Source organism: Phascolarctos cinereus, unplaced genomic scaffold (assembly GCF_003287225.1).
Source record: "Phascolarctos cinereus isolate Bilbo 61053 unplaced genomic scaffold, phaCin_HiC Scaffold_2;HRSCAF=192, whole genome shotgun sequence".
NCBI classification, from domain to species: Eukaryota; Metazoa; Chordata; class Mammalia; order Diprotodontia; family Phascolarctidae; genus Phascolarctos; species Phascolarctos cinereus.
In genome coordinates, this window is record NW_027555625.1 from 314,253,706 (window position 1) to 314,274,612 (window position 20,907).

The following is a 20,907-nucleotide window of genomic DNA, read 5'->3' on the forward strand; positions in this document are numbered from 1 at the left end:
CTTAGGCTCTCTGCCTGGATCCTGATTTCAGCAGGGCCCATGGGCAACAGCTCAAGCCTGGCTGTGTCCACCCTGGTTCTTATGGTAACGGACCCAAGCAAATGGTATAAATAGCACAATGGCAGATAATCCAATGAGACACCCTCTGCAGCAGCACAGAACATGCATTCCTCACTTCTTGGGCTGTTTCCTGGGATCAGGTGTCTCGGCAATGCCTTTTAGTCCAGGTAAAGCCAAGTTGGTTGGCCTGTGCTCCCCGCCCCAGCATTTTGGCTACGCTTTGCCTTCCCCTTCCATGATCTCCTTACCCCCCCCCCAACCCCAGACTTCATATCTTCATATAGTGATGCTTCCAAGTCTATTCCTTGGACATTTCCTATCCTTGGAACAGCTGCACTGGGCCTGCCTGGTCTAGGGTATCTTCCTTCCAGTTGATCCTATAGGGAGATGTTCAGTAGTTGTAGGGTGTGTCGAGATGACCTTGGTTCCCTGATGTCACTGGAGTGCTATGTTTGGATGTAGTCACTGGGTCGCAGGAGTTCTGAGAGGTGGGGGTGGGATGTGAGGAGGAGATGTAAGAATCTGCTTGCCGTTGTCTGGGGGTTCCCAGTGAGTGTTCACCCCTTGTGTGGGAGGAATTATTCTGTAGGACATAGGATTTGGAGTTGACAAGAACCTTAGAGAATATCTAGTCTGATGCCTTTTTTTTTTAATAGATGAGGAAACAAGACCAGAGAAGGTAAGTTATTTGCCCAAGGTCGCATAGCAACTAAGTGGCAAAATTAGGACTGAAATACAGTCCTATGATTGCACATCTAGCATTTACTGCATCGCCTCTAACTCGATGACTGATGCTCTGGGGGTGTACCTAAGATCAGAGTAAGTGGTAGGAATTTTAGTACTTGAATGCCAAATGTTCAGATTTCAGGATCAATGTGTTCAATATGTCAGTGGTGAATGTCTACTATCTGCTCAGTCCCTGCCCTCAAAAAACTTACACTGGTAGTTGAGAGACAAGACGTACACATGAATCCACAGAGGTTATTAAAGGAATGTAGAGGGGGTACAAGTCAAAGATGATGGAGTTCTTGAGTCTCAAGGGCTTGAGGGATGATGGTGTCATTGATGGAAACAGGGAAATCAGCCTGGTAAATTGGAAAAGACACTGAACTTGAAATGGGAGAACCTGGTGTTAAATCCTATCTCTGTTACTAGCTGTTTGACCTTGAATAAATTATTTCCCCTCTCTAGGCCTCAGTTTCCTCCTCTGTAAGATGAGAAGAGTTGATCTCAAAGTCTATTCCAGCTCTAAAACATATGAATCCTAAGTCAGGAGAAACAGCAGCTTAAGGGGGATGGGGGTGGGTTTCAGCTTCTCAGGAAGGAGAGTAACTCCCGTTTTTTGTACCTATGTGAGTCACAGGACACTCTCTATGGCCCTTCTTCATTCCCCTAGAGACTGAACCATTACCATGGATCAGTAATGTTCTTAACTGATCTTCCTTCCTCCTGTCTTTTCCCTTTTCTAATCCATCCTTCCCGAAGATGCCAATTTTTTAACACCTGTGTCTGACCAGATATCACAGAGCTGCTTAAAAACTATCAATAGCTCCCTACTACTAAGATAAAGCTTGAACTCCTTGGTATGTTAAGCTATCTAGAATCTAACCTTAAATCTATCTTCTCCACCTTCTCTCACACTGTTCCTTTTCTTAATGCCTTTTTTTTTTTCGGCAAGGCAGTCTGGTTTAAGTCACACAGAGTCATACAGCTAGTAAGTTTCAAGTATCTGAGGCCAGATTTGAACCTGGGTTTTCCTGACTGCTGGGTTGGTGTTCTATCCCCTGTGCCACCTAGCTGCCCCCCACCCCTGCGCTGTGTGTGCTCCACATAGTCACGTCATCTCTCTCCCATGCATAGAATATGAAACCTCTTCATCTCTGCCTGTTGAAATCTTTCCCTGCTTTCATGACCCACTCAGATGTTGCCATGTCCACGGATTCTTTCCTGATGCCCCGTTCCCTTCCAACCCAAACTGATCTCTTTCTCTTCGTATTCTCCTGAAGCAGTTTGGATCTCGCCTCTGCTCCCGCCATGTTCTACCTTTTACTTGTCTGTGTACGTGACATAACCTCCAACTCTCTCCAGCAGATTGAAAGCTCTTTGAGGGTTGGGAGCCATCTTTGGATTTATGGAGCTGAGCAGCCAACATTCACAATGGCTTTCGGGGCCCCAGCTTTGTCATCCATACCATAAGGTTATTTTAGAGTTTCCTTCCAATGTTAACATTCTTTGATTGTGTGAATCTATAAAAGGGATGGATGTAAGAGGTACTGAGAGGAAAAAAAAAAGAAAACAACGTGCCTGGTGACTCATTTGGACATGTGCCATGAGGAAGAGGGGAAGAGAGCTGAGGTTTCTTTGCTTGGGTACCCATCTATATTTTCTATGTTAGGGCTCTGCACAGGAATGGCCATAACCATATTGGTTGCTTGTTGAACCTCTTGGGAGATGTAGCGGTCCAGGAGTCAGCCACACTCATAGGATTCTGAGAACACACAGTGAGCCCCAGATTGGCCTGTAGCAAACATCTTTGGCTTCTATAGTAGAGCTCAGGTCATTGTCTCTTGTTTGCTAGTGTTCTGACTTCTAAGACCCCACACCCCCTTGCTGAGCTCCGCTTGACCCCTATCGGACTTCATTTACTGCTTTCCTGGCCCTTGACATGTGTCTGCCTGAACCTTCCAGACATGTCTGCCTGTCTGGGCTCTGCCCAGTACCTGGTTAAACCAAGATACCTTTCTGATCTCTTCCGGATTTCCACCTATTGCCTACCTCCCCTTCAATATGCATCTGACTCTTCTTGCTGTCCACCTAGCTGACTTAGGATACCTGCCTGACTCTTGGTCAGCCCTGTCCTGTGTGTCTTCCTACTGTTGGTGTTAGAGAGGGGAGTGCGGGTTGTGTGAGAAACCTGTGCTAGCAGTGGGAGGCTTGATCTCTCTCTCCTCTCCAGCTTTGGGTTGAGGTAATAATGGTTTTCTGGCTGGGAGCTCAGACGCTTTGGTGGATCCCATATTCTAGCTAGTGGCTGTGGCTTTCCTCTTTAAAAAAAAATGGATTATGTGTTAATGAAGTTGAATGAGATCTTGTTCTGGGAAGAGGCACAAAAGACCCTATATGCACTCTCCCTCCCAAAATAGCCTGATGACTGTTTCATACTTGGTTCCTACTATCCCACTTCTGGGAGGCCACACAATGTGACCGACGGATCACCAGTCAGGGAGTCAGATTTGGGTTCAGGTGCCAGCTCCGTCATTCACGGTTTGACCTTGGGCAAGTCACTTGCTCTTTCTGTACTTCAGTTCCCTCTTCTGTAAAAAGAGGGAGTTGAAGTAGATTATCCCTAAGGTGTCTTCTAGCTCTGACACAGCATCCTAAGGTTCTTTTACACTCCACCAATGTGGAGAACCAGCAATAATGTAAATGAAAATACTGTGAGACATCAGAATTCAGATTATGTGTAATAACTAATGTAACTCGAGTCCTAAAGCCCATCGGTGTGGGATTGTTTCTTTGTTGGAGGAGATTAGTGTCCTTTCTTGCATGTGACAGACTTTGACCCAATTCCTGCACACTTGACATGCAGAGACATGCAGAGGATAAGAGGCAAGAGGTTTCAGTGAACAGTGTAGGAACCCCAACCATCCATCCTCTGAGCTGGATCCTGGGTATTTGACTTTGGGATTCCATAGTACCTCACAAGTGGAAGGATACATTGAGGCTGGAACTTAACAAGGACAGATGTATTCTCATTGAATGGGTGGGGTACAGGATGTTCTCAAGGCACAACCCACAGAACCCAGCTCACCAATTCTAGACCATTCAAAGAAAGATCAAGGAGGATTCCTCTGTCTGTGACAGAAGATTTCAGAAACCATCTCAAAGAAATGCCGGCTAAGTGTCTCTGATAAGGGCCTGTTCTAAAATATATAGAGAGTTAAGTCAAATTTATAAGAATACAAGTCATTCCCCAACTGATAAAATTTGGTCAAAGGATATGAACAGGCAGTTCTCAGATAAAGAAATTAAAGCTATCTATAGTCACATGAAAAAATGCTCTAAATCTCTATTGATTAGAGAAATGCAAATCAAAACAACTCTGAGGTACCATATCACACTTATCAGATTGGCCAACATGACAAAACAGGAAAATGATAAATGTTGGAGAAGATGTGCAAAAATTGGAACACTAATGCATTGGCGGAGTTGTGAAATCCAACTATTTTGGAGAACAATTTCTAACTATGCCCAGAGGCTATAAAAATGTGTATACCCTTTGACCCAGTAATAGCACTTCTAGGGCTATATCCCAAAGAGATCATACAAATGGGAAAAGGACCCACATGTACAAAAATATTTATAGCAGCTCTTTTTGCAGTGGCAAAGAATTGGAAATTGAAGGGATGCCCATCAGTTGGGGAATGGCTGAATAAGTTGTGGTATATGAATGTAATGGAATACTATTGTGCTATAAGAAATGATAAGCAAGCGGACTTCAGAAAAACCTGGAAAGATGTATATGGACTGATGCTGAGTGAAGTGAGCAGAACCATGGGAACACTGTACACAGTAATAGCCACGTTGTGCGATGACTAACTTTGATAGACTTAGCCTTTCTCTGCAACGCAAGGATCTAAGACATCTCCAAGGGTCTCATAATGGAAAATGCTATCCAAGTCCAAAGAAAGAACCATGGAGTTTGAATGCAGATTGAAGCATACTATTTGCTATTTTTTTTCTTCTGTTTTGTTTTGTTTCCTCTTTCTGATGGTTTCTACTATTAGTTCTAATTCTTCCTTACAACAGCACTAATGTGAAAATATGTTTAATAGGAATGTATACGTGTAGCCTATATCAGATTGTGAGCCTTCTTGGGGAGGAAGGGAGGGAGGGAGGAGGAGAAAAATTTAAAACTCAAAAGCTTATGGAAGTGATTGTTGCTAAATCAAAATAAATTAAAAAAAAAAAAAGAAATGCTGGTTGATGGCATCATCACAGAATCCAGCAGCCCTTATACATCACCTAGAGGGCGGTGCCTAGGAAAGATGGAAAGGTACAGATGTGTGTTAATTACCAAACTTTGAACACAAGGACCAAAGGAGACCAGTACACTATGCCGTGGATACAAGATGCCCTGGGTTATCTGTTAGTCAGCCAGGGTTTTTTCAGTCTTGGACTAGCATGGTGGATACTACCAGATTCATATGCCTACGGAAGACAAGGGAAAGAGTGCTTTTATCTGTCCTGCTGGGTTTTACCATTTTGAGAGCCTGGGAATCTTGCCTGTTTACAAGATAGTCAAATAGTCCCAGAGAAGGGAGGGGGGTCTATCAAGACTATTCACCACAACCACCTATTGCCCATAGCAGAGTTAGTTGGACTTTCTAATGAGCAGGTGTAGAGAACCGATGGATACTCACCTAGGCAAAGGCTGAGGAAAAGAGATGGTTCACCGGCTGTGCCAAGACTTTCTGATTCAGTATAAGCAATGAAAATAATGTGTTCTCTAAAAGAAAAGAAAAGAAAAGAATGTATCCAGTGAAGGAAATTATGTGTATTGTTACAGGGCAGGACAACTGAACCCAGGGACAGCTCTTTTCCTGCCTGAAATTGCTATAGAAACTCCTGGGGGTCAGATTCAACCCACAGAACTTGAATGTACTGATAGCCAACCTCAGATGGACGCCAACCCAGGTATAGACAAATAAGTCTATAATTATCCTGATGGTCAGTCTGTGACATCTACTAGCTGTGGTACAGGAGCAGAGAGAGAACTAGGTTTATTAGACTAGTCACTAAGCTGTTACGATATCCCAGGTAACACTGAAGATATCACCCATGAGAAATGTATCTTGTATGTCATTGAACGTAGACTGCATGTTTGGGTATGGTTGTGTTTTTTATTTTACTGTTTTGTTCTTTGGACTATATTTTGTGCTATGTTTATGCTATAGCAATGCTAGTTGTTAATTGTTTTGTATTCATGCTACTTCTTCTAGTTAAATTGTATTTTATATATAGGCATATGGCTAGCATGGCTGTTGCAGCTGGCTAGCTTTGCTTTGCTAGCCATGCTTTTGACTGACTGCTGTGTACTATGGATATGTATGTTCTTTCAAAATATGCATGTGTCATATCCTGTTTGTAATTATGGATTTTATCACTGTAGTATTCTCCCAGATGATGCTTTGAATAGTATCATGTCTACTGCATGTACTGTTAATGTGCATTTATCTGTCTTAATTTCAATAGTATCAAAGGTTGGTTACCTAGCATGCCAGAAAAATCATCCTTGTTGTTTTAAAACACTGATGCTTGTGTTTATGCTGTGTAGTTATCAATTTTGACTGGCCTCAGTTGATCTTTGCTAGGGACTACAAGGAGTTTCAGTCTCTGGAGGAATGTAACTGAATCTCAAAACTCTTCAGTATGGAAATTTCTTCTCATTAGTGGAGGTTCACGTCCCATGCCGGCCCGTGAGGTGGGGCAGAGTTGGTGAGAGCCAGAGAGAGGAGAGGTTCAAGTTCTTCAAGCTCTTGTGTTTCTTTGAGTCTTAAGTCTCTTTAGGCTCTGCATTGCTTCGGATGCTTATGAGTTCCAGCTTTGAGAGAGTAGATGGGTGATGCGAACCCCACTTCAGGCTGCTGAAGGGAGAAGCTGACATGAAGAGCTGGCAATTCCCATCGTATCCCTATCCCCAGCTTGCTGCATGAGAAACTTCAGGGAATTTTCCCTTGAGTGAAATCCAGGACTCTTTCTTGATTGAGACGAGTTACCTGACTTTCAATGGGGGAGCTCCTTCACTCTGTATTGTCTGGTATATATTCTCCTATGTACACTTTCTCTGATTTCTGTTTTGCTACTGATCTGGATAAATGGGTTCTTTGTGATAATTGCTTTGTGCTCATTGTGGAATTGGTATTTGGTGGGAAGGGAGTCAAGCCTTGCATGTAAAGCTTAGGTCCTCTTCCCCATTAGGAAACAGCAATCAGAAGTTTAGCTTGAGTCTGAAAACTACATCTCTTATAATAGTAATAATAAAATAATGAAGTGGAGCGTCTACGTATGCAAAGTGGCCAGGCTTCTGCCCCTAATTTCCTGCTTCCCCCTTCCAGCAGGAATTAAAGTCTCCTTTAGAGAAAAAGTATGGGGAAGAGGCTGGAGATGTCTATTCTGTCTCCCTATGAGCTACCCTTATGCTACATGTAGGGGCTGGTCCTCATGTAACATGGAAGTGTCATTGTGTGGTGTTATACCAACACTGATCTCAGAGGTTTTTTTTCTTCTTCTTTTAACTAGCTTTGTTACAAAGGAGGTTTGTACTAGGGTAGGGAGAAGAGAAGTTTATTAGGATGTGACCATGGTGGTTTTTTTTTTTAATTTTCAGTGCCAATTTTAAATAGATTTTATTCTCCAGGACAAGAATTGCACTTCCACCATGGTGTTTTTAAAAAAGATAAAACATTTTTTAAAATTACTGAATAGATGGCAGAATAGGAGCAGGAACTCACCTGAACTCTCCCCAAAAAAAGCAAGGATAGCAATCATGATCTCAGACAAAGCAAAAGCAACAATAGATCTAATTAAAAGAGATAAGTAGGGAAGGTACATTTTGCTAAAAGGTACCATAGACAATGAAGTAATATCAATACTAAACATGTATGTACCAAATGGCATAACATCCAAATTCTAAGAGGAAATTTAAATGAATTACAGGAGGAAATAGTAAAACTATAATAGTGGAGGGCCTCAATTTTCCCCTCTCAGAACTAGATAAATCTAACCATAAAATAAACAAGTAAGAAATTAAGGAGATGAATAGAATTTTAGAAAAGTTAGATATGATAGACCACAATGCAATAAAAATTATATTCAAGGGGCAGCTAGGTGGTGCAGTGAAAGAACTCCAGACTTGGAGTCAGGAGGACCTGAGTTCAAGTCTGACCTCAGACACTTGACACTTAACTAGCAGTGTGACCCTGGGCAAGTCATTTAACTCCGCTTACCTCACCAAAAAGCAAAAAAAAAAAATTATATTCAATAAAGGGCCCATGGAAACATAGGTTAACAATTAATTGGAAACTAAATAATCTAATCCTAAGAATGAGTGGGTCAAAGAACAAATCATAGAAATAATCAATAATTTCATTAAGGAGAATGCCAACAATGAAATAATATATCAAAATTTATGGGATGCAGCCAAAGCAGTATTTAGGTGAAAATTTATATCTCTAAATACTTACATCAATAAAACAGAGAAAGAGTAGATCAATGAATTGGATATGCAACTAAAAAACTAAAAACTAAAATAAAATCCCCAATGAAACATGAAATTGGAAAGCCTGAAAATCAAAGGAGAGATTAATAAAAGTGAGAGTAAGAAAACCATTGAACAAATAAATAAACGTAAGAACTGGTTTTATGAAAAAATACCAATAAAATAGATAAAACATTGGTTAATTTAATTTTTAAAAGGGAAGAAAACCAAATAAAGCAATTATTAGGAGCTCTTTTACTATATACCAAAAAATCTGACAATTTAAGTGAGATGGATAAATATTTACAAAAATATAAATTGCTCCGATTAATAGAAAAATGAAATAGAATAAATAACCGTATCTTAGAAAAAGAAATTGAGTAAGCCATTAATGAACACCCTAAGAAAAAGTCCCCAGGACCTGATGGATTCGCAAGTAAATTCTACCAAACATTTAAAGAACAATTAATTCCAATACTGTAAAAACTATTTGGAAAAATAGTCAAAAAAGGATTCCTACCAAATTCCTTTTACAACACAAATATGGTACAGATACCCAAACTAGGAAGAGTGAAAACAGAAAAAGATAACTATAGACCAATTTCCCTAATGAATATTGATGCAAAAATTTCAAATAAATGCCAGCAAGGGGATTACAGCAAAGGGACAGCTAGGTGGTGCAGTGAACAGGACATGGACCCTGAAGTTAGGAGGATGTGGGTTCAGTCCTCAGACACGTACTAGCTGTATGACTCTGGGCAAATCACTTAATCCCAATTGCCTTTCCCTCCCCCCTCCAAAAAAAAAGAAGAAAAAAAGATTGCATATCACAAAAATCTCAACCTCACAAGAGATTATATATCACAAAAATCATACGTTATGACCAGGTGGGATATATAGCAGGAATGTAGGGCTGGTTCAATATCAGGAAAACCATCAGCATAACTGACCACATCAATAAAAAAAACTAACAGAAATCATATGATTATCTCAAAACATGCAGAAAAGGCTTTTGAAAAAAAATACAACACCCATTCCTTTTTTGGGAAGGCAATCAGAGTTAAGTGACTTGCCCAGGGTCACACAGCTAATAAGCGTCTGAGGCCAGATTTGAACTCACATCCTCCTGACTCTAGGGCCAGTGCTCTTTCTATCCACCGCACCGCCTAGCTGCCTCTATGCATTCCTGTTAAAAACGTTAGACAGCATAGGAATAAATGGAGCTCTACTTAAAATGATATCTATCTAAAAGCATCAGCAAGCATTATCTGTAATGACGATAAGCCAGAAACCTTCCCAATAAGAAAAGGACGAAGCAAGGATGCCAACCATTATTATTCAATATTATACTAGAAGTGCTGGCAATAAGAGAGGAAAAGTAAATTGAAGGAATTAGAATAGGCAATGTGGAACCAAAGCTATCGCTCTTTACAGACAATATGGTGGTACACTTAGAGAATCCTAGAGAATCAACTAAAAACTAGTGAAAATAATTAACGTATTCAGCAAAGTTGCAGGATATAAAATAAACCCACACACATCATCAGCATTTCTATATATGACCAACCAAAGTCCAGCAGCAAGAGATAAAAAAAGAAATTCCATTTAAAATAATTATAAGCAATATAAGATATTTGGGAGTCTACCTGCCAAGACAAACCCAGGAACTATAGGAAAACAATTAGAAAACATGTTTCATACAAATAAAGTCAAATTTAAACAATTGGAGAAATATTAATTGCTCACGGGTAGGATGAACCAATATAATAATAATGACAATTCTACCTAAAGTTAATTTACTTATTCAATGCCATACCAATCAAATTACAAAAAAAAAAGATATTCTAGAGAGTTATAATAATAAAAATAATAACTAAGAAAATAATAACTAAGTTCATCTGGAAGAACAAAAGAGCAAGAATATCAAGGGAATCAGTGAAAAAAAAAGTGAAGGAAAGTAGCCAAGCAATACCAAATATCAACTGTATTAAAAAGCAGAAATAATCAAAACAATCTGCTATTGGCTAAGAAACAGAGTGATGGATCATTGAAATAGATTAGGTATACAATATACATTAGTAAATGACCATAGTAATCTAGTGTTTGACAGACCTAAAGATCCAAGCTTTTGGGAAAACAACTCACTATTTGACAAAAACTGTTGGGAAAACTGGGAAACAGTTTGGCAGAAACTGGGTCTAGACCAGCATTTATACCATATACTGAGATAAGGTCAAAATGGGTTCATGATTTAGACATAAAGGGTGATATCTTAAGCAAATTAGGAGAGCACGGAAATTTTTACCTGTCAGATAAGGGAACAATTTGTGACCAAACAACAGATAGAAAGCATTATGGGATGACAAATGGATAGTTTTGATTACATTAAATTAAAAAGGTTTTACACAAACAAAACCAATGTAGCCAAGATGAGAAGAAAAGTAGGAGACTGAGTAAAAAAAAAATTACAGTGAGTTTCTTTGATAAAGACATCATGTCTCAAATATATAGAGAACTGAGTCTAATTTATCAGAATACAAGTCATTCCCCAACTGATAAATGGTCAAAGGATATGAACAGACAGTTTTCAGAAGAAGAAATCAAAGCTATCTATAGTAATGTGAAAAATGTTCTAAATAACTATTGATTAGAGAAATTAAAATTAAAACAATTCTGAGGTACCACCTCAGACCCATAAGATTGGCTAATATGGAAGAAAAGGAAAATGACAAACGTTGGAGGGGATGTGCGAAAATTGGGGCACTAATGCAATGTTGGTGAAGTTGTGAACTAATCCAACCGTTCTGGAAAGCAATTTGGAACTATGCCCAACAGCCTATAAAACTGTGTATGCCCTTTGACCCAGCAATGCCATTACTAGGTCTGTATCCCAAAGATATCAAAGAAATATGTACAAAAATATTTATAGCAGCTCATTTTGTAGTAGCAAAGAATTGGAAGTTGAGGGCGTGCCCATCAATTGGGAAATGACTGAACAAGTTGTAGCATATAATTGTGATGAAATACTATTGTGCTATAAGAAATGATAAAGGGGCAGCTAGATGGTGCAGTGGATAGGGCACTGGCCCTGGATTCAGAAGAACCTGAGTTCAAATCCGGCCTCAGACACATAACACATACTAGCTGTGTGACCCTGGGCAAGTCACTTAACCCCATTGCCTAGCCAAAAGAAAACAAACAAACAAACAAACGGACAAGAAATGAGAAGCAAGATGCTTTCAGAAAAATGTGGGAAAACTTACATGAACTGATGCAAAGTGAAATGAGCAGAACTAGGAAAATATTGTACATAGTAATAACAGTACTGTATGATGATCAGCTGTGAATGACTTAGCTATTCTCAGCAACACAATGATCCAAGACAATTCTGAAGGACTTAATGATGAAAAGTGCTGTCCACCTCCACAGAAAGATCTGATGGAGTCTGAATGTAGATTGAAGCATACTTTTTTTAAACTTTATTTTTCTTGGGTTTTGGTCTGTTTTCTTTTTGTTGTTGGAAATATTGAAATGTTTTGCCTGACTGTGCATGTATAGCGTATAGCAAATTGCTTGCTTTGTCAAGGGGAGGGGAGGGAAGGGAGGGAAGGAGAGAATTTGGAACTCAAAAAAACTTTTTAAAATTTTTTATTAATTTATTTTGATCTACCAACAATCACTTCCATAAGCTACTAAGTTTTAAATTTTTCTCTTCCTCCCTCCCCACTTTCCTCCCCATGATGGCACGCAATCTGATATAGGCTTTACGTATAGATTCCTATTGAACATATTTTCACATTAGTTATGTTGTAAGGAAGAATTAGAACCAATAGGAGGAACCATCAGAAAGAGGAAACAAAACAGAAGGAAAAAAATGGCAAATAGTATGCTTCGATCTGTGTTCAAACTCCAAAGTTCTTTCTTTGGACTTGGATAGCATTTTCCATTATGAGACCTTTGGAGATGTCTTAGATTCTTGAATTGTTGAGAAGGACTAAGTCTGTCAAAGTTAGTCATTGCATAACGTGGCTGTTACTGTGTACAACATTCTCCTGCTTCTACTCACTTCATTCAGCATCAGTCCATACAAGTCTTTCCAAGTTTTTCTGAAGTCTGCCTTCTCATCATTTCTTACAGCACAATAGTACTCCATTACATGCATATACTACAACTTGTTCAGCCATTCCCCAGTTGATGGGCATCACCTCAATTTCCAATTCTTTGCCACCACAAAAAAGAGCTACTATAAATATTGTTGTACACGTGGGTCCTTTTCTCATTTGTATGATCTCTTTGGGACACAGCCCTAGGACTCAAAAAAATTTTGAAACAAATGTTAAAAAATTTTTCCGTATATAATTGAGAAAAATAGTACTGAATCATAGGACTTTATCAAAACTTTATCCAACCCTGCTTCTGTGTTAGGTTTAATCTAACACATTTCTAGCTTACCTTCCCTTTCCTTCCCTTGGCCCTGTGCTCTTGTGTCCAGGTCATTAAACATTTTCTGCAATAATAGCTTTGTGAAGTAGGTATCTCCACTTCATAGCTGGGGAAATGGATTCAGAGAAGTGACTTGCCCAAGGTGAAAAAGGCCATACATTGTCAAGGAAAAAGTGGGTTTGGAGCCAGAACCCCTACATTTGAATCCTGGTTCTTCAGTGAGCTTCTCATGTGACCTTGGACAAGTCACTTAGTTTTTCTCTGTTGCTTCATCTGTAAACCGAGTATTTTGGTCTCTGAAGTTCTTTCCGGGTCTAGGATTCTTGAAGTAGCAGAGCTAGAATTCAAACCTAGGTCTTTCACCTTCTAAACCAGTCTGTCTCTACCACAACAGATTGACAAATAAGGAGGAGACCTCGCCTGAGGCCACATTGGCACAAGCTCTTTCCCTGTGGCTCCCCAGAGGCAGCTGCTGCCTTCACCCTGAGCTCTGGGCCCCAGGGCTGCTGGGGGGGGGTGTGGGCTTTGCCCTTGGCTCCCATATTAGGACCGGGATGGGGGTAGGGGGAGGGGAAGAGAGGAAGTTGGCTGTTCTCTTCAGAGTCTGAAAGGTTATTGCCCAATACCTAGCATGTTCCATCACAGTGTAGTGAGACAAGGGGGCGGGGGGAGGAGGGAGTTGGTTGTGGGGGAGAGGGTCAGGCTGGGAGATATGTCCCTCCAAGCAAGGCCTTTTAAAGCTTTGACGGCCTCTCCTCTTGGAGGCTGGGAGAATTTCCATGTTCCATGCCAGGAGCTAGGAGAGGACATGGCTGATGATCAGGCAGACAAGGCTTTGGGGCTAGGGAAGGGTTAACCCCTCATCTCCCAGGGAGTGAGAGGGTTCTTCTAGCAACGGGAGACTGATTCTCTAGGGTAAGAGCTCCTAGGAGCTGGAGCCAGAGGTCCAAGATGCCCAGGGTGTACTCTCACCCAAAGCCCTCTCTTCCACGTCCCTCCAGTTAGGCCATTACATTTAACTAGAGTAATTACATCCCACTGACCTTAATTCCCTAGGAAGTTTTAATTGGCTCTGGGATTCCCCCACTTCCTGTCCTACCCCAGTAGGAGAGGGGCCTGAGCAGCTGTTCCAATGTGGAGGCACCCAACTCAGAAGCGGAAAAGTGGCCTGGGCCCTGCACAAGGATCTGAGTGGTGCTAGGCCTGGGATGGGGTTCCCTGATGGGGTGTTGTGATATGTGTGTGTGTGTGTGTGTGTGTGTGTGTGTGTGTGTGTGTGTGTGTGTGTGTAAACTTCCCCCCCCAGATTCAGAGACTAGCCAAGGAAGGGGAAGGGCAGGTCCAGGGAGGCAGCTGACCAGAGGCAGCCAGGGAAAGACAGAGGTAATCCCGTGGATCTGTCACCAGGCTCCCTCAGGAACCAGGCCAGCCCCCCAGCCAGCAGAGATGAGCCTGCCAAGGGAATGTGCTGACTGCGCAGGAACACTGGAGAAGCCACCCCCTCGCTCTGAGGACCGGCACTTTCTGGGGGGCCAGGACTCCTGGAGCCTCTAATAGGATGGCTTTAACATGTAAGAAATTCACGGGACTTAGAACTGGAAGGGACCTGAGAGACAAGCTAGTCCATCCCCTTTGCCCTCAATGTTGCAGATGAGGAAACTGAGGCCCAGAGAGGCCAAGTCATTTCCTCAAGGTCATAGGTAGTAAATATCAGAGCTAAGACACCCATCTCTTCAGACTCCAAATTGAATATGCTCTCCCAGACTGGTCTCAGTTACTGCCTTGGTCCCTAACAGAATCCTTACTGCTACATCCCCCCACAATAGTTCTTTCTCAGGATTACAGATACAGAGCTGGAGGAACCGTTCAGTGTAACCCTGTCATTTTATAATAGAGGAAACTGAGGCACCTTGTTCAAGCTCACCCTAGTAGTAATCACCAGAGGAGGGGCTTGAACCCAGCTCCTCTGACTCAAGAGTCAGTGCTGTTTCCCCCATCCCGTTCTCTAATTATCATAACGTTAACAACAGTTATTGCCACCACCGGATATGTAGGCAGCTAGGTGGTACAATGGATAGCGAGCTGGGCCCGGAGTCAGGAAGACCCGATGTCAGATCTGGCCTCAGACATTTACAAAGTTGTGTGACCCCGACCAAGTCACTTAACTTCTGTCTGCCTCAGTTTCCTCAACTGTAATATGAGGATAATAATAACATCTACCTCCTAGGATTGTTGTGAGGATCAAATGAGATAATATTTGTAAAGTGCTTAAAGACACAGTGCCTGGCATACAGTAAGCACTTAATAAGTGCTTGATTCCTTCCTTCCCTATAACCTGACTTAGGTCCCACACACCTAATAAACATCTGTAGTAGGATTTGAACTCATATCTCCTGATTCCAAGGCCAGTGCTCTATCCACTACAGCTAGGTCCTAATTAGTATGAACAGTGAATCTCAGAAGTTGTCATGTTATTCGAATCTACACCATGTGTTTCCATTGGGCTGGAACCAGTGGCCACATTTTACATAGTTATAATTTTGAACAGTGTAAATTCAGGCCTCGAGCCTGTCAGTGGGTTAGGGGGGTGTTTACCCTAAGCATGTGAAGACTTCCCAGGTGGAATGGGTGGATGAGAACAATTTGTTCCAACGCCACAAAGGCAGCTGAAGCAGGTGCTGTGGAGCACTTAGGGCTCGGGCAGACATCGAAGATGCCAAGGTTATCCGCTGCATCCCGGACCATCACCAGATGTCCCGACTTTTGTCCTGCCACTGGACTTCGATGACTCAGGAAGATAGAGTGAGGCTGACACTTTGTGCAACTCTGCCTCACTGAAATCCAATTCACTTCGGAGCCAAGACATCACCCCGTGATGTCATTGGTCCTCTTCAGGAACAAAACAAAAACAAAAACAAATGATGAGGAATGAGTGTGAATTCAAATGCATGCGACTACTTAAGGGAATTATTCTTCATGCCAGTTGGGACCTGGCTGCACACTACATTAGAGGCACTAGAGCCTCAGCAAAGAGAGCATTTTCTATTCTCTGCTGATATCTCTATACACAGGGGATCCTCAAAGTCTTGGTTCAGTTTTAACATTAAACTGGAACTAAGGCTTTTGGGACATGCTCTATATGCAATTACATATATTCTCATTTTATATATGATATACACATATATGTAAGATATGTACATAAACACATATGTAAGATATACACATATACACATATGCATAATCGATAGATTTTAGATGGCAATGAGTTAATGTATGTAATGCATTTTTAAAGTCTTAAAGCCCTATATAAATGTCAGTTCTTATTATTCCAGATGGTCAGAGGATATGCAAAGAGGGTTTGGAAGTGGATTATTCATTCTTCAAATCTCTAGTGTTGCTAATTCTCCCTAACAGGTAGTCTTTCCAGTTTTCTTTTAGAAAGAAATCTCCTCTTGTCCTATCTTCCCTGGAGATGGAAGAAATCCTGGAATCCTAGAATCCTCCCAGTCCTCACTCCCTCTCAACATTCAGTTCAGTCCAGTTCTAGCCAATGAACATTTATGAAGCATCTACCAAGTACAATCTACAAAGACGAAAACCACTTGGATTCCAGCTCCTTAGCAAGAGATGTGAGGGGTAAGTAGGCGGGGAGCAGAGGGTTCGAGAGGGGAAGCACGGCCCCCGGGCAGGAGCTCAGAGCTAAGTGGTTTAGCTGCGACTGGGTATGGGGAAAGAGAGTCAGGGGAAAGGAGACCGGAAACGTGGGTTGGAATCAGGCTGTGGAGGACCTTGAATGCCAGTCAAGGAGGCTTGTAGTTTATCCCATGGGCAACAGGGAGCCTGTGAAGGCTTTTGAGCAGGAGAATGACACGGGCACCCCGGAGAATTAGTAAGATTATTTTGGCAGCAGTGTAGATACAGTTTTAAGACAATAACAATTTTTTTAAAAAAATCTTATCTCCCCAAGTGACCAGGAGATTCCATGAGATGAGGACATCTACCCTCAAGAAAGTAGTTTTGGGCACCTATGGTTTTGTAAGACCCTCTCTCTCTCTTTTTTTTTCTTTGTCCAGACCTTCAACTTCATCATGGTAAGGAACTCCTCAGGCAGACACTTCCTTCACTGATGCTGATCAGTCACTCATAGTCTAAAGAGCTGACTAGGTTAGTTATTGAGAGGTTAAGTGACTTGTCTAGGGTCACACTGCCATCATAATCAGATTTGAACTCAGCTCTTTCTGACTCCAAGGCTAGTGGTCCATCTACAATGCCACGTTGCTCCCTGCAAAGTACTCTGGACAGTAAAAATGAGACAAGACATACTGTCTATGTGCTGAGATAGGGCATGTGTATACACACAAAAAAATAAATAAATAAACTCACAATCTCTAACAGCCTCTAGGCTGTACCCCATGAGCAGTACAGAGAGGAAGGGATTTAGGAATCAGAAGGGAGAAAGAGCTCTGTAGACTGGGGTGGCTAGGGAAGGGCTTCTCAGACAAGGCAGCTTAAGGGGGCAGCTAGGTGGCAAAGTAGATAGAGCACCGGCCCTGAAGTCAGGAGGACCTGAGTTCAAATCTGACCTCAGACCAAACACTTGACACTTCCTAGCTGTGTGACCCTGGGCAAGTCACTTAACCCCAATTGCCTAAAAAAAAAAAAACACAACAAGGCAGTTTAGAGTGTTCCAGAAGTCTAAGACTTGGATTTTGGGGGTACCTTGTATTTGAAGGACAGCTTACTAAGCAGTCATTCAGTAAACATTTAAACATCTGCCATATGCCAGGTACTATGTTATGGGCTAGGAATACAAAGAAAGGCAAAAGACAGTCCCTGCTTTCACAGATCTCACAGTCTAATGGGGGAGGGGCAGGGCCAACACCTAGTTGTTCTGACTTTAAATCGATCTCTCCCTCTCTTCCCCATACCACACCGAGATAGGAGTCATGTCCCCTAAATAGCCCCTCAAGGCTCTGGACTGAGGTGGGGAGGGTGGTAACCATGAGGCCAACCCGGGCCAACATTGTTCCGGTCCTTGGTGGTGGATGTAACTTAAGTACACCAAGCAGACTCGGGGAGACTTGTGCCTCCACTGGGAAGGCCCTGAGTTTCCCCAGTGTCCTCAGGGCAATCCATCTAGGGTCACTGCCCAAAGTCACAGACTAACAGAATGATGGAGCTAGGAAGGAATTCAGGACACAGAACATAGAATGTCAGAGCTGGGAAGGATCTTAGGACATGGCAGAGCTAGAAGGGACCTTAACAGTCATAGAAAAACCTCCTGTTTTTATAGAGTTTAAAACTGACAAGCATTCTCCTCACCACAATCCTTCAAAATGGATTGTGCAAGGATTATTTCCCCTGCTATGCATTTATAAGGAAACTGAGGCTCAGGAAGCAAAGTGACTTGCCCAGGGTCGCACAACTGGTATGAATCAAAGCCGGCTTCAAATTCAAGTCTCCTCACTCCAAGTCTTGAGCTGGTAAGGATCTTAGAGTGGAGGAAGAAGGGTGTTAGACCTTGGAGCCTGTCTATTGTAGTCCCCTCATGTTTCAGAGAATGAGGCAGGCCTCGAGTCCTTAGTGTCACCGCGGGTCTGAATTTCCCTTCCAGCCCAGTTTGGGCCCCTTTCAACACCACTCCTCCCCTCACAAGTGTGGCTCCAGACCAGATATTATTAACCTTTTATTTTGTATCATGGACCCTTTTGGCAGTCTGGTGAAGCCGACTCCTCAGAGTTATGTTTTTTAATTCATAAAATATAATGTATAGAATTTCAAAGGAAACTATATTGAAATATAAAACCATATTGGAACCACATGTGAAATAGGAAATCGTATTGAAATGTGGTCATCAAAATTAAAAAAACACCAACCACCAAGTTCACAGCCCCCTCTGAAATGAGTCTGTGGGCCCCAGGGTGAAGAACCCCTGATCTAGAGGGATAGAAAGGGGTGATACCCAGGCAAGATGCTGGTAGTCTAGCCATCCTCTCCGTACCGTGCAGAACCCAAGGAAAAAGGAAAAGCGTGGGTTTATCAGGAACAGATATCTATGTAGGTCCAGGGGTGCAGAGGCCTGGGTGATTGGGCAGTGACTGCTTCCTCCCTGTCTCCTCTCTCATCTGCTTCTGTTTGTTTCCCTGCCCCGGCTCCCCCAAGCCTGAGCCCCTGCTGGCCGGCAGGGTGGCCGTGGGAAGAATGGCGTGTCCTCTGAATCTGGGCCAAGAGGAACAGGTGGCCCGAAAGTCGAAGCTTGTTGGGCTCATAGCTGCATGGCCCCCGTGTAAGGGATCCTTCTCGTCCTGCACCACCTCCTCCTCCTCCTCCTCCTCCTCCTCTACTGCCTCCCCAGCTCCGTGCACTCGTTATAGAGCAGCACCCGCTCCGACAGCCACACGTCTCTGCCCTGGCCCAGGCCTGGCCACCAGGTAACCTTCCCCCACCCCCCCACTCACCCTGTCCCCCCAGTCCCTTACCTCTCAACACCTTCCAGATCTGAGGGCCATTCATATTCAGTCTGTGCAACTCACCATCAGGACTGGATTCCCTATGCCCCCTGGCATGCCCTAGAGCTGCCTCTAATGCCTTCTCTCTCACCCCTCAGTTCTCTGGATTTCCCAACCCTGCCAGGACCCATCTTGGTCAGGAGCTCCCTTAGCTTACCTCCTGTTTCCTTCTGTCCTTTCATTCCCTGGGACTGAAACCTCCCCTCCCCTCCTCTCTCTGCAGGCAATAGTGCGACGCACTAGAGGCAGACAAGCAGAAGGACCAGCCTCCCTGATGGCAACCACGGGCAACGGAGCAGCAGAGCCAGGAACCCCGAGCCCAGAAGCAGCTCCAGGTGCTGGGATTGCGGGTGGTAGGTAGGGGGAATAGCCTGCCCTGGGGCGGTAGCTGGCGGAGAACTTGAAACCCTGAGGTGGGAGGCTGAAGTGAAGCCCCCTGCCCCCCCTGCCACCCTCTGGGCTGGAGTCCTTCTCTTTGTAAGTCTGTGCCCTAAGCTGCTGTATTTCCTGCCATCCTCTGCTTATAGTCCCTAGCTCAGAGCGCAGGGCAGTAAGGGATGCCTTCTGGAGCCTTGTGTGGGAGAGAAGAAATTCTCTTCTTCCTCATTAGAAAGGAAGCTCCTTGAGGTCAGGGGCTGTAGTTTTGCCTTTCTTTGCATCTCCAGTTCTTAGCCTAGGACCTGGAGTAGAGTAAGCACTCAGTAAGTTCTTGTTGACTGATTGATGCTGAGTCTAAGCTCCTCATTTTATAGACTAGGAAACGGAGGCCCAAAGATAGGAAATGACTTTCTCCATAAGTAGTAGAATTGGTATTTTAAACCAGCTCCTTGGGCTCCAAATCCAGGGCTTTTCCCACTACTCCACAGGTCTCCTCAAGAGAAATAGGAAGTACTGGGCAGGCAGTTAGAGTCTGGGCACTGGGCAAACCCCTGGCATATTCCAACTCCCTTTCTTGAAAAGATGCACAGCCACCCTGTGCAGAGGGTCCAGTTCTGGGCATTCCTGGAAAGGGGCAAGTGGGATACAGGGGTGGGTCTCACTGTCAGCCAGCTAGGGGAAGTGGGACCTTGGGAGGAGGACATGAACATTTCAGATACAGAGGTGGAAGCTGTGGGCACTATCTAGCTGTCCTGAAAGGGCCTGGCACACGGGCCAGGAAACTAGGACCTAACAATATGGTGTTGGGGAAAGAGTGCTGTACTTGGAGGCAAGAGAGATCTGTGTTCAGATCCCAGTCCCAGTGGTATGTGATCAAGGGCAAGTCCCTTCCTCTTTTTTTTTGGTTAGGCAATGGGGTTAAGTGACTTGCCCAGGGTCACACAGCTAGTAAGTATCAAGTGTCTGAGGCCAGATTTGAACTCAGGTCCTCCTGACTCCAGGGTTGGTGCTCTATCGGCTACACCACCTAGCTTCCCCCAAGTCCCTTCCTCTTCCTGGGCTTCAGTTTCCTCTTTTGCAGAATGATGGGACTGCATTAGATGATGCTTAAGGTTCCTTCCACCTCTAATATCCTAGGATTGTCTCTGAACCTTAGCCCACCTTTGTAAAAATAGTGGAGGGGTAGGGTTGGGGAGGGCTATAATCCTTGCCCTATCTGTTGCTTAAGCTATAGAAATATAAGTGGTTGTTACTGTT

The 20,907-nt window shown here is 43.1% G+C and overlaps 1 protein-coding gene across 1 annotated transcript in view; it reads left to right on the top strand.

The window, feature by feature from the left end:
- Positions 1-20,907, top strand: part of MYLK2 (myosin light chain kinase 2) — a 53,305-nt gene that overhangs the window by 10,832 nt on the left and 21,566 nt on the right. The window contains exons 2-6 of the mRNA XM_020990702.2: positions 14,171-14,334; positions 16,191-16,399; positions 16,837-18,246; positions 18,926-19,194; positions 19,496-19,607. Coding sequence (XP_020846361.1) covers positions 19,547-19,607 — 61 coding nt within the window. The 5' untranslated portion in view covers positions 14,171-14,334; positions 16,191-16,399; positions 16,837-18,246; positions 18,926-19,194; positions 19,496-19,546. The remainder of the gene's footprint in view (positions 1-14,170; positions 14,335-16,190; positions 16,400-16,836; positions 18,247-18,925; positions 19,195-19,495; positions 19,608-20,907) is intronic.